The following is a 12,235-nucleotide window of genomic DNA, read 5'->3' on the forward strand; positions in this document are numbered from 1 at the left end:
GCCAGGATGCTCTTCATTGACTTCAGCTCTGCCTTCAACACATCCCCCATAAACTGGTGCATAAACTCAAAAACCTTGGACTTTCTACATCACTCTGTTCATGGATTCTGGACTTTCTCTCAAACAGACCACAGAATGTCAGGATAGGGAACCTGACATCAACAACCACCATCCTGAACACTGGTGCACCGCAGGGCTGTGTGCTCAGCCCGGCCCTCTTCACCCAGGACTGCTCCGCCACATATTCCTTCAACACAATAGTGAAGTTTGCTGACGACACCACTGTGGTGGGACTCATCTCCAACAACAACGAGACACACTACAGACAGGAGGTCCAACATCTGGCTGAGTGGTGCTCGGACAACAACCTGGTCCTGAACACCACCAAGACCAAAGAAGTCATAGTGGACTTCAGGAGATCCAGGAAGACCACACCCTCTCCACTCTACATAAGTGGGGAGGAGGTGGAGAGGGTGGACAGCATCAAATTCCTGGGGCTCCACATCACTAAAGACCTCACTTGGTCCCTGAACACATCCCACCTGGTGAAGAAAGCCCAGCAGAGGCTCTTCTTTCTGAGGAAGCTCAAACAAGCTGGCCTGCCCCCTGCACTTCTGGTTAACTTCTACAGAAGCGTGATTGAAAGCATCCTGTGTCAGTGCTTTACTGTGTGGTACACAAAGAGGGACCTGGCCCGTGTGGTTAGAACAGCACAGAGGATTGTGGGAGTTACCCTGCCTGACCTGGACACTGTGTATGCTGGCCGCCTCCAGAAGAAGGCCAGAAACATCTGCACAGACACCACACACCCCGGTCACTCTCTGTTTGTTCCACTACCATCAGGATGGAGATACAGGACCATCAAAACCCGGACTAACAGGCTGAGGAACAGCTTCTTCCCCAGAGCGGTTTCCTCCATCACCCCCCCACCGCCACCCACCACCCCACCCAGCTCACACCGGACAGTGCTGAAACAAACATAGTCAATAACACGACACTGTAACCAAGCACATTTTTCACTTTGAAGCCATTGATGCCTGTGCTTTATCTTGTTTTATCTTGTATATATTTATTTAATGTCTTGTTTTTTTAAATCGTCTTGTCTTAATGTTTTTATACACTTTTTAACTGTTGCTGCTGTACTGATGAGTCGCCAACTCAATTTCGTTGTATGTTCGTACGATGACAATAAACATCCTTATCCTTGTCTTCAACCAATCAGATCTTTAGTTTGACATGTTGGGTGTATTCTTTGACGTGTCAGAGCCTGCGAGCCGGCCTATAATGACGTCAGCATTATGTGCAGCTCAGTGTCCATCCAGCTCTCCCGCGAGGTGCAGAGTGCGCTGTGATTGGTCAGTGGGCGATCACGTGACTATCGTGAAACGAAACTTGACAGCAGAGGCTGTCGGGTAGTGAATCACATCACGTGATGCAGCTCAACCAATCAAATATGGGCATTCTGACTAAGTGATATGTACACACACCATGACACAGGGGACCGAGACGAGGAAAGACACTGCAGAGCAGTACGTTCAATGTTCGAGTTGTGAAAGTAAAATCCTAAGACAATCTCTTTGGACTTGTCATTAAGGAGTGATGGTGGGTCCCACAGCAAGACCAGCTGAGAACCACTGTCCTCCATGAGTGCAGAAAACATTATGTTTTCCTGAATATGAGCTTCTGCATTTTCCAGATGCTCTAGTACTTTTCAAATGTATTGTAAGTCTCGTACGGTACGGTACGTACATTTACTACGTACATAGTTACAGCCTTAGAAACTAATAACTGTGGCGCCATCATGTGGTTATAAGGAGGTATTTCAGCTGCAGGACAACAGTGAAGGCCTAGGTATAAAATGCACTGACCGCCACTGATATATATAGATGCCCTCACCACTTTTAAGAGTTGGCTCAAGGGAACAATGTGTAACATGAATTGACAGAGATAGAATATAATATTCATAACTATGTTTTCATTAGTGTATAATGACCTGAAACTTTGAATCGTGTTTTTGTTAGCCTAGTGTGGGGACTGCTGATCTTGCTGCCTCTTAGTTTTGTCTTGTGTGTTTGCTTTATGTTAATAAATCCCATGGATTTGTTGTTGATTTGGGGCGTAACATCCTTGTAAAAGTTTTTTTTTATTCGGGGCAGGACTTTTTCCTTTTCCGATGTGAGGGTCCAAGGACAGATGATGTTGAATGCTGCACTGATTTTAAAGCCCTCTGACGCAAATTTGTGATTTGTCATGTTGGGCTATACAAATACACTTAATTGAATTCGATGTTTCCCTTCTCTTATATCCATTTTTGTTTTCAATTTCAGCTTTACAAGTTCATCTTTTAGTTTGAGCATTTTCATTTAAGCTTTTGCATTTAAGAATGATCTGTTTTTCATTGTCACTTTCAAATGATCATTTAATTATAGCCTGATTATTCCTAGCAATGTAATAAGATAATATACATGTTTTAACTTCTCTTCTCTTCTCTTCATGTTTTATCTTTTAATTTTCTATTTGGATATCTAATTTCAAACATGACCAAAGCTTTCCCGTATTTGGTGGTATAGGATATAAGTAATTGGGTGAACTGATGGAACGTCACACACTCCTGCACAGTAGTGGGCGGTATGAACCTTCAAGCTGTTCGCGATCCGCCATTTAAACCGAGAGAAGTAGAAGCGGAAGTAGAAGTAGAAGAAGAAGACGAGGACGGATGTGGAATGACAAACATGGCGGCGTCCTATGTCGATACATTTAGGGCAAATCGATTACAGTCACAGAAACCTTCCCAATGTCTCCACTGACACGGACCTGGTGTTGTGAGCTGAAGCCACAGCTGTGTTACGATGTGGACGACCGGCAGGACCGCAGGAGCTTCTCTCCGAGTCCTCCGCCCCCTGCAGCGCTGCTGTCCGCAGGCGGCGCCCTGCAGGCTGGGGTCGTCATCCAGACCCCCGTGGAGGCTCCTGTTCTTCGGCTCCGATCAGTTTGCCGCTGAATCTCTAAAACTCCTCACATCCAGCAGGTGCGTACTCTCCACGAGAAGTTTACTACACACCGCCAGTGATGCCGATGTGATACAACAATCACGTTGCATGTATATTATGTATGAATGTATTGTATATTTAAACATAGTTAGACGTAAGACAAAGCGACACATTGAGCTGCATCATCATTCGACAACGAACATTGTTGATTAAAAAGGAAGAGGTCACTGTAGCTTCCATACCATCAGTTCACTACACTACTTTCTCTGTTTAGTTACTTTGACAGTAATTGTTGAAAGTGTTTAAAGTATAGCTGATAAAGTAATGATTTTAAAAGTAAAAAGTTGATCTGGTACTGGTCTTGGGATGCAGATGTTCAACAGGTGTGTCTGCAATGACCACTGCTGAACAGTTTCTTTCAACCTGATCTAATAGGTCTAAAATAAACTGGCATGTTCTGTAGACATCTGCAGGTTCTACTGGGGCTGGAGAGGCAGTCACAGCGGGAGAGCAAGCTCTATGTCCAGGGTGTTTTCTAGTGCTGTGGAAACATTCTCCTCAAAGACTACATATTAAAAGACTACATTTAAACCCATCATGATAGCATTAGAATTAACCTTAGGCCTAATACTCATTTGAGCCTCATCCTCATGCTGTCATGTTTTACCCTAGAAGAATGGAGTTGATATTTGTGGAATGTAATGTCATTTCTGTCAGTACCTGTACCAGAGGAGCGCTATAGAAATCTAACGGCACCATGAATTGCATGTTTACTCAACATTAAGTAGTTTGGTTGACTGTGGTGAAACTGTAGTTCTTGAAACGCTAAACCCCAAATAATATGGATTGAATCTTTTACAATCCATTTTTTTTTTTTTCGGGAATGAGTTAATCAACCTCTTTTCAATAAGTGTTGACATTTGGACAAAGGACTGGGAGAGATGGGAGAGAAGGTGGATGCTGGAGGACCATAGACTAAAGGGGTTAGAATGCTCCAGTCTTCATTTCAAGTCTAGTTCAGTCCGGTCCCAGAAGGCTGGAATATAACTTGTTGGGCATCTTATTGGGCTTCATCATCTTGGAATAAGGGAAGTGAGTGTATGATAGCTGACCTCCATGTTCTGTTTTCTAGGAGCTCCGTTGAAGGGATAGTGGAGTCCCTTGAAGTTGTCACTTTGTCTGGGGACGTCCCAGTGAAGACGTTTGCTCAACAGAACCAACTAGCAGTCCACAGCTGGCCCCCCCACAATGTGGATGGACGCTTTGACGTTGGGGTGGTGGTCTCTTTTGGCTGTTTACTCCATGAGAGACTGATCAACAAGTTTCCATAGTGAGCATTTCTTCATTCATGTTGTCCCCTAAATGTGATGACACCTGAATCTCATAGCTGCCACTGGAGGACCAAGCTTTAAACTAAGAAGTGCAGCAATGTTTCCATCTTGGTTTCTCTCTCACTCCCCAAAGTAACGGAGAGGTCTGTGTGTGGATACATCTCTGAGAACAGGTCAGACAGCTGGCTGAACACCACGGGATTTCATCTCATTTAGGAGCATTATTATTTAAATCATTCTATTATTTACAGATTTATCTAAACACTTTAACAATTATTTTTCTTTTCCAAAAAATAATGTCACTACTTATTGTACAAAAAGGAGCTTGTTACTGACGATAACAGCATCGACCCTGAGCTCCTGATCCAACAGTTAAGGCTCGTGAGTCCATCACACAATGAGTAGGTATTAGGTATTGGGTATTAGATATTACATTTATCTCCCACCGATCGGGCCAATAAACCGATGACGCTGAGCGGGGTGTGATGGAGTCACAGTGGGTAGAAGATGAACATTCATAACAGTCTTCTTGTTCTTATCTCGTTACTTCTATTTGGCTCTCAGTAGGATGAACATTGATCCATCGGTGCTCATCATCGAGCACTGACTAGCAGTTCAGCTCCAGCGTTCTTCCTCAATGACCGTAGGATGATTGGTTCTCATCTGCAATATTATGTGAAAAGTCTACTTTCTACGTGTAGATCTAACATTAGTATATTTCCTCGTCAACTACTTTATTTCCCATTCAGTGAGATTGATAACACTTCAACAGTGCTTACGCTTTAGGATGGGGCTGCTTCACTGTGGTGAGTAATGCTAGCTAGCTGACCAGCTCGATAGCTAACAGTCCCGCCCTTCAGAGCGATGGACCAATCCGCCGCTTGTTTTCCTAGACGCTGTACATCGGCTGAGAGAGGGAGGAAGACGGCCGAGAGGACCATGTTAGTCAATGTCAGCGATCACCACGTCTGACACCGGTCACATAGAGAGCTGCTCTGCACCCTTGTTGAAGATAAACCTAAGCTGTATAAATATATAGATTTAATAGCATTATTATCCAAAGGCATCTCAAAACTGGAGAGGTGACCTCAATAGAGTGCAGATCTCTTCTGCATCGTGTGATGGATGAATACGACCGGAGCTGTGAAGCGTCGTCAAACAGACGGAGTAACAATATTCAATGTATATGCATTAACAACAGGGTGAGCTGTATAATAACTGTGTGTGTCTGTGTACACACTCTTTCATTGCAGTGGGATTTTGAATGTTCACCCCAGCCTGCTGCCGAGGTGGAGAGGTCCAGCACCCATCTTCCACACCATCCTGCACGGTGACGGCGTGACAGGGGTCACCATCATCCAGATCCGCCCTCACAGGTAAAGAAAGGAACCCCTGTGTCCCTCCAGCTTTTTGGCCTTACTACAAACAAAGTGATCAGATTAAGAGTAGCCCTTTTCACACGGCATGTTTAGGGCAGGACCGTAATTCTGACTCGTTCCTTGTGAACAAATAGGATGACTGTTTAGTCACAGAGCCGAGCAGGGTTGTGTTGCGTGTCGTGCTGAAATCACTCACTGGGAAGCCATTGTGCCACAGCTCTTGGGTTTGGTGTGAAAAGGCAAACCGCTTAACGGCAGATCTTTTTACGTGACAGTATTGTGTAGTCTCAGTGTTAAAGGCGCTAATGTCTTCACCCCCCAGGTTTGATGTGGGCCCCATTCTGAACCAAGAGCTCCATCAGGTCCCTGAGAACTGTACTGCTGATGAGCTGGGAGCGGCCCTCGCCACTAAGGGAGCACATCTGGTGAGTTGGTGGAACACGCCTGGTTAACTAATCCTATGACTGACAGGATGCTAACGTAGTTTCTTTGTTTGTTTCATTTGTCTTCTTGTTTGCAGCTCATTGATACGCTCATGACACTGTCTGAGAGATTGGCACATAAAAGGGAGCAAAGACAGATGGGTGCAACATTTGGTAAGTAAGTCTGAAGTACACAGATACAGTCAGGCTTATCATGAAAGAAGAGTTCTTCTATCTTACACCTTCATTTCATTCAATAGCCCCCAAAATCACCACATCCATGAGCTGGGTGGTGTGGGAGGAACAGAGCTGTGAGCAGATTGATCGTCTGTATCGTGCCATCGGATCCCGGGTAAGGACTGCTCAGGTTGAGCCATGGAGACCCTGTTGGATATCACTGTGATGATCCTCCTCTCTGCCAACAGATACCATTGAGGACCACATGGATGGGCAGGACAATAAAACTTCTGGACTTTGTAGGAAAATGTCACATTTCACTGTTAGGTAAGTTTGATTTATTGTACCATGAATGTCTCTACAGTAAACCTACACCAAATATCTAGTTCATGTGTCTGTGAATGTAAAAGTCATTCTGCTTTCAGAATGTGTAATAAGCCTCAATCGTGTCTCTGTACATCTTCAATATGCTCGACTTCGGACCACTGCCTGCATGCGTGTTCCTGTTAATCAAACCACATTGTAGTGAGTCAGCACTTTTGCACTTTGCTTTAGCTGGCTTGACAAAGTCTGACTCTGGGTTTCTTCTTCAAGCTCTGTGTTCCCATATAAGAGGGCGTTAACATCAATTAATGCGTCATTTGACTCTTCTACTGCACAAAAAGGGCCAAATTGTATCTAATTTCATGAGCAAGTAAGCGTTGTTGTGATTAACAGCAGTGAACTAATAGTGTACGATAGTAGTGAGCTTCTTCTGGAGCTAGTATGGGCAGATGGCCAGAGAACACTAAGAACATATTTAGTGAAAGCAAGAACAACTTTGCAAATAAGTATATATACATAAATAAATCTAATATGGTGATGCACATAGTTCACTCTGTTTTGTTTTCTAATGGAACATACAGCTCAAGTTTGCATACAACGTATTCCCTCAGCTGAGAATCTGTTCCGCTGCTCATACAGAATATCGACATTAAAACCAACCCCCCCCCCCCCCACTGAAGAGAGCCTCTTACCGCTCCGTCACCGAGGTCCACCAGATTTAGCAAGAATGGGGCCGCTGTCTCCAGAGGAGTCGACTAGTGTACGGAGCCTTTTCTAGCTGATTTCAATCCCAAACTTCACACCACGTTGGATGTGCAGCATAAGGTTCCACTACGACCTATTCAATTCCATTCAATCCAATTTTATTTGTACAGCCCAATATTAGAGATTTGCCCCTGAAGGCTTTACAATCTGTTCAACATACAACACCGTCCGTCTGTCTTTGGACCCCAAAACACCTTTAACAGGAGGAAAGGAAGAAACTGAGGAGAGATCCCTCCCCCGGGACTGGCTCAGGTGCAAGATGGTGTTAGAGGTCATCTGAACAGAAAGAACAACATAATAAAATGACAACATAGCCGATCCATATGAGAGTCCGGTTAAATCCACCTTCATGACAATGAACCCTCTTTAGGCTCAACAAACCACAGCACAGCCCTCTGGAGACGATGTGTCTGTGGAGTTCATGGCTGAAAGCCTCTGAGCATGAGGCCAGGTGGCATTGACATGCGCCTGTATGTGTGTGCTGTGTGCTAGTAATGAGCTAAGACGCTGAGCTGTCACACATCACTCACGTTTGCAGATCCCGAGAGGAAACCGGTGCCTGGTTCACTGAGCTATCAGAAGGAGTCCAACACTCTGGCTGTCTGCTGTAAGGTCTGTTCAACTCCGTTTAAACACCTCCACACGTGTCTGTGCCACAGCGCCGCGTGATGCATGACACTATATCGGTTCATTTGAGTTTGTGTTTTTACATGATGCGTAAATGTTGTGAGCAGCAGAATCCAGACGTGATAACCTGTGAAGGTCTACTCGGATAAAATGACAGTAAAGGCTTTTTGACAAACACCTTGAAGATGTACTGAAGCAGGGTGTCTCAGGTTGTCATGCCAAAAAGCCATTTTAAAGAAGTGTGCAGCGTTGTCGTCCCTTATTTGTTGCTCCACAACAAATCCGTTATTGTGCGTGCATACATTTTCTTTAAGCGAAACAATTTGTACTGCTCACTGTTTACAGTACGATTAGTAACTTGAGTAGTGAGACTGAGGTTGGAGTTGACTGACTACGTGCACGACCGGCTCGTTTCACAAGTAGCCGGTCTACTAGATAACGAGCTAGATCCTCTTCAGGCGATAGCCGGTGGCTTCTGAGATTGCATTCCGTCTCCTTTGGGCTCCACACAGCCTGCTGACCTGCATTCAACTCTACACGCGTAAAGCAGATCCTTTCGGACACATTCCCGTCCCGCCTGGTACGGTTTCTGCATATTTAGATTACTAGATGCTTCCAGCTGCGTTATCTGTGGTGATGTACAGAAGGTCAGCTACCATGACAAAGACTGAGTTTTAAAATGGACGCTACAAGCATTAAGTGTGCTCAGTTCAGTGGTAGTCAACACATTAAATCGCATTAAAACCACTTTGATGTGGGGAATGACCAGCAGCACACTGATTGTTGTTGAATATTAGGCAAGAAAACTGCATACAGTGGTTATCCCTGATTGGCCAGGCCTTAATTGGTACATAAGGCTACAAAACCTACTGAAACGGGCTGTTTTACTTGTCCATAAGGGGGCGCTCAAAGATAATTTAAAGGTCTAATGCTTACATGCCAACATGCACATGCATCTTTTTGATATCATCAGGTCTGTAGGTGTCTGACATTATAGAAAGCATCTCTGTGTGTTTTTACATATATACAGTACTGTGAAAAAATGCTGTGAACTAAGAATGCTTTGAAAAATATAAATAATAATTGTTTATTTTTATCAATTTACAAAATGCGAAGTGAGCGAACAAAATAAAAATCTAAATCAAATCAATATTTGGTGTTACTTAGCCTTCAAACCAGCATCAATTCTTATAGGTACACTTGCACAAAGTCAGGTATGTTGTAGGATTATAGTCGGTGTATGATCAACCAATTATACCAAACAGGTACTAATGAGCATCAATTCCACATGGAGGTTGAAACAGTCAGTAACTGAACCAGAAGCAGCTGTGTAGGAGGCTGAAACAGCCAAACTCTGCTACCAAGGTGGGGTTGTGGAAGACGGTTTCATGTCGCAGGTCAGACACCATGGCAAGACTGAGCACAGCAACAAGACACAAGGTAGTTCTACTGCATCAGCAAGGTCCCTCACACAGATTACAAAGAAACGGGCAACGTTGAGGATCTTAGTGGCCGGCTAAGGAAACTTAGTGCAGCAGATGAAAAACACATCAAGCTTATTTCCCTTTGAAACTGGAAGATGTCCAGCAGTGCCATCAGCTCAGAACCAGTGGGACCCAGGTACACCCATCTACTGTCCGGAGAAGTCTGGCCAGAAGTGGTCTTCATGGAAGAGTTGCAGCCAAAAAGCCAAACCTCCGACATGGAAACAAGGCCAAGTGACTCAACTATGCACGGAAACAGGAACTGGGGTGCAGAAAAATGGCAGCAGGTACTCTGGACTGATGAGTCAGAGAATATTTGGCTATAGAAGAAGGTGGCAGTTTGTTTGCCGAAGGGCTGGAGAGCAGTACAATAATGAGTGTCTGCAGGCAACAGTGAAGCACGGTGGAGGTTCCTTGCAAGTTCGGGCCTGCATTTCTGCAAATGGAGTTGGAGATTTATGGTCCTCAATGCTGAGAAGTACAGGAAGTGTACCTAGAAGAATTGATGCCAAATCTTGATTTGATTTATATTTCTCTTCTGTTCATTCACTGCATTTTGTTAATTGATGAAAATAAACTGTAAACACTTCCATTAGTGTGTGTGTGTGTGTGTGTGTGATATTGTGACATGCTCCCAAACCACAGCTGTAACATTTCCATTGTCAGCCTGCATTCTTTGGTTTCCTCTTATTCATTTCACTTAATCAGACTCGTTTTTTTTATACTCTATTATAAAACTACATTTAAAACAAATTCTGTCCCCATTCATCAGCAAATCCAGAGAACCTCTACTTTGCACTTTTGTTTTTAAACCGCTGTTATATTTTTCTGGGTTCAGAATTAAGAAGAGAAAGAACAGACTAGTGAGTATGAAATGACTCTGCTCGTGGTGGAATGAGTGCTATGGAAATGTACATTATTCTGAATTCATCAAGGCAAATGAGCAGCAACTTCTGAAGGGAGCCAATGAGAACCCTTGGTGTTGATCTGTGTTCCATGTTTCAGGATGGCTGGGTGGGATTCAAGGCAGTGCTCCTGAAGAAAAGGCTGACAGCGGCTGACTTCTACAATGGCTACCTGCATCAGGCGCTGCAGAAGAGAACCCCTCATCAGACGGCTGAAGGACTGTTTGTCAGCCGGAGACGAGCACCTGAAGCACATCCGATGAGAGAGAACTCAACGTTGTGATGCAGCGGGAATCCTTTTCTACAGACATGACATCACCGAATGTCCTTTATTGTAGTTCATTTGTTACTCTTGTCTGTTTTAAGACATCTGCATGTACAGTTCATAAATACATGTGCTGTTGTCTGACAGATACAAGGGACGACCATCAACTCATTATTTCCATTTATACAACTGCTAAAGAGAAATGGCGTTATTGACTCTGAGATCATGTATTACCTCCAGAGTGTCTAGCTTAGTAACCAACACAAAAACATATTTGGAATGTAAATGATTGACATTCAGGACATTCAATTTATTTATGGACTGTCTGGATTATTTTGCAAATAATGGGAGATCATCTGTTCATTGTTCTTATCTTTGGCTCCTTTAATAATGACAAACGCAGGTTCTCGACCTATGACATCGAAAATCTTATGCAAATAATGCAAGTGAGTTTTAATTGGTCTAATATTGCAATCAGTTGAGTTAATATATATATTACAATATTATAAATATGATTTGGTTTATTTTAAATGCTGATCTCTTGTATGTTGAGAGTAACATGAATGGATACATGCTCTGAATAAACTGCAATGACGTGACTGATCTGTAAACAGTCCCGTACACAAAGGAATAGATACAAAAGTATCGGATATAAAGGCTAAGAGCAAGTCATAGTTTATGATTTCATTTGTTTAATACTTTACCCAGCATACATCAATACCTTCATGGTGCTTGGATCCCGTTTGTATCTTGCTGTAGAGAGATGGATACTTTATTCATCCCGCAAGGGGAAATTTGTTCGTCACAGCAGCAACAAATATACATAAGCAATTAAATTAACGGAGTAAAAAATAAGTATAAAAATGCACAATATACACAATAAAATAGCATAGAATTAACTAACTAAACTAAACAGTAGTGCAAAGACCAAACAACAGTGTAACTGTGTTATAGTCTTGTGACTGATCTGGCCGGAGGTGATTTATTATAGAGTCTTATTGCAGTGGGCAGGAATGATCTCCTGTATCTGTCCTTGTGACATGGTTATTGCAGCCAATGATGGAACCGGCCTTCTTAACTAGTTTGTTAAGTCTGTTGGTGTCTCCGGCTCCAATGCTGCTCCCCCAGCAGACTACAGAAGTACAGTGCACTGGCCACAACAGACTGGTAGAACATCTCCAACATCTTGCTGCACACGTTGAAGGATCGAAGTTTCCTCAAGAAAAAGAGTCGACTCCTCCCCTTCTTGTACACAGCGTTGATGTTGGTCTGCCAGTTCAGTCTGCTGTCGATGGAGACACCCAGGAACTTGTACTCCTCCACCATGTCCACGTCCTCTCCCATAACTTTCACCGGTTGTGGAGCCGTCGTCTTCCTCCTGAAGTCGACCACCATCTCTCTGGTCTTGGCCACGTTCAGACGCAGGTGATTTCTACCGGCCCACTCCACAAAGTCATCCACTACTGCCCTGTACTCCTCCTCCCGTCTGTTCCTTATACACCCGACCACTGCAGAGTCATCAGAGAACTTCTGCAGATGGCATGACCCCGAGTTGTACTGGAAGTC

General features: G+C 43.8%; 1 protein-coding gene across 4 annotated transcripts; it reads left to right on the top strand.

Annotated features, from left to right (window-relative positions):
• The first annotated feature begins 2,593 nt into the window (after positions 1-2,593).
• Positions 2,594-11,346, top strand: mtfmt (mitochondrial methionyl-tRNA formyltransferase). Of its 4 annotated transcripts, none has more exons than XM_076090871.1 (9): positions 2,597-3,028; positions 4,123-4,320; positions 5,572-5,697; positions 6,023-6,125; positions 6,221-6,296; positions 6,383-6,474; positions 6,548-6,626; positions 7,927-7,995; positions 10,505-10,644. In XM_076090871.1, coding segments are annotated over exons 1-9 (924 nt in total). In that variant the 5' UTR covers positions 2,597-2,849; the 3' UTR covers positions 10,507-10,644. The 4 variants fall into 4 exon arrangements, with proteins under 4 accessions (XP_075946987.1, XP_075946986.1, XP_075946984.1 ...); XM_076090869.1 differs by having other exon boundaries at positions 2,645-3,028; positions 7,927-8,000; positions 10,505-11,346; XM_076090870.1 differs by having other exon boundaries at positions 2,663-3,028; positions 5,575-5,697; positions 7,927-8,000; positions 10,505-11,346.
• The last annotated feature ends 889 nt before the right edge of the window (positions 11,347-12,235 follow it).

The sequence above is a fragment of the Anarhichas minor genome, unplaced genomic scaffold (assembly GCF_050575085.1).
Source record: "Anarhichas minor isolate MPS153535 unplaced genomic scaffold, ASM5057508v1 ptg000013l, whole genome shotgun sequence".
Classification (NCBI taxonomy): Eukaryota; Metazoa; Chordata; class Actinopteri; order Perciformes; family Anarhichadidae; genus Anarhichas; species Anarhichas minor.

What these genes read in the sequence shown, in the direction of transcription:
- mtfmt (XM_076090869.1), top strand. Translation starts at nt 2,850, where the DNA reads ATGTGGACGACCGGCAGGACCGCAGGAGCTTCTCTCCGAGTCCTCCGC. An exon ending in AAACTCCTCACATCCAGCAG is followed by an intron (nt 3,029 to 4,122) that starts GTGCGTACTCTC and finishes TCTGTTTTCTAG; the next exon opens with GAGCTCCGTTGAAGGGATAG. An exon ending in CTGATCAACAAGTTTCCATA is followed by an intron (nt 4,321 to 5,571) that starts GTGAGCATTTCT and finishes ACTCTTTCATTG; the next exon opens with CAGTGGGATTTTGAATGTTC.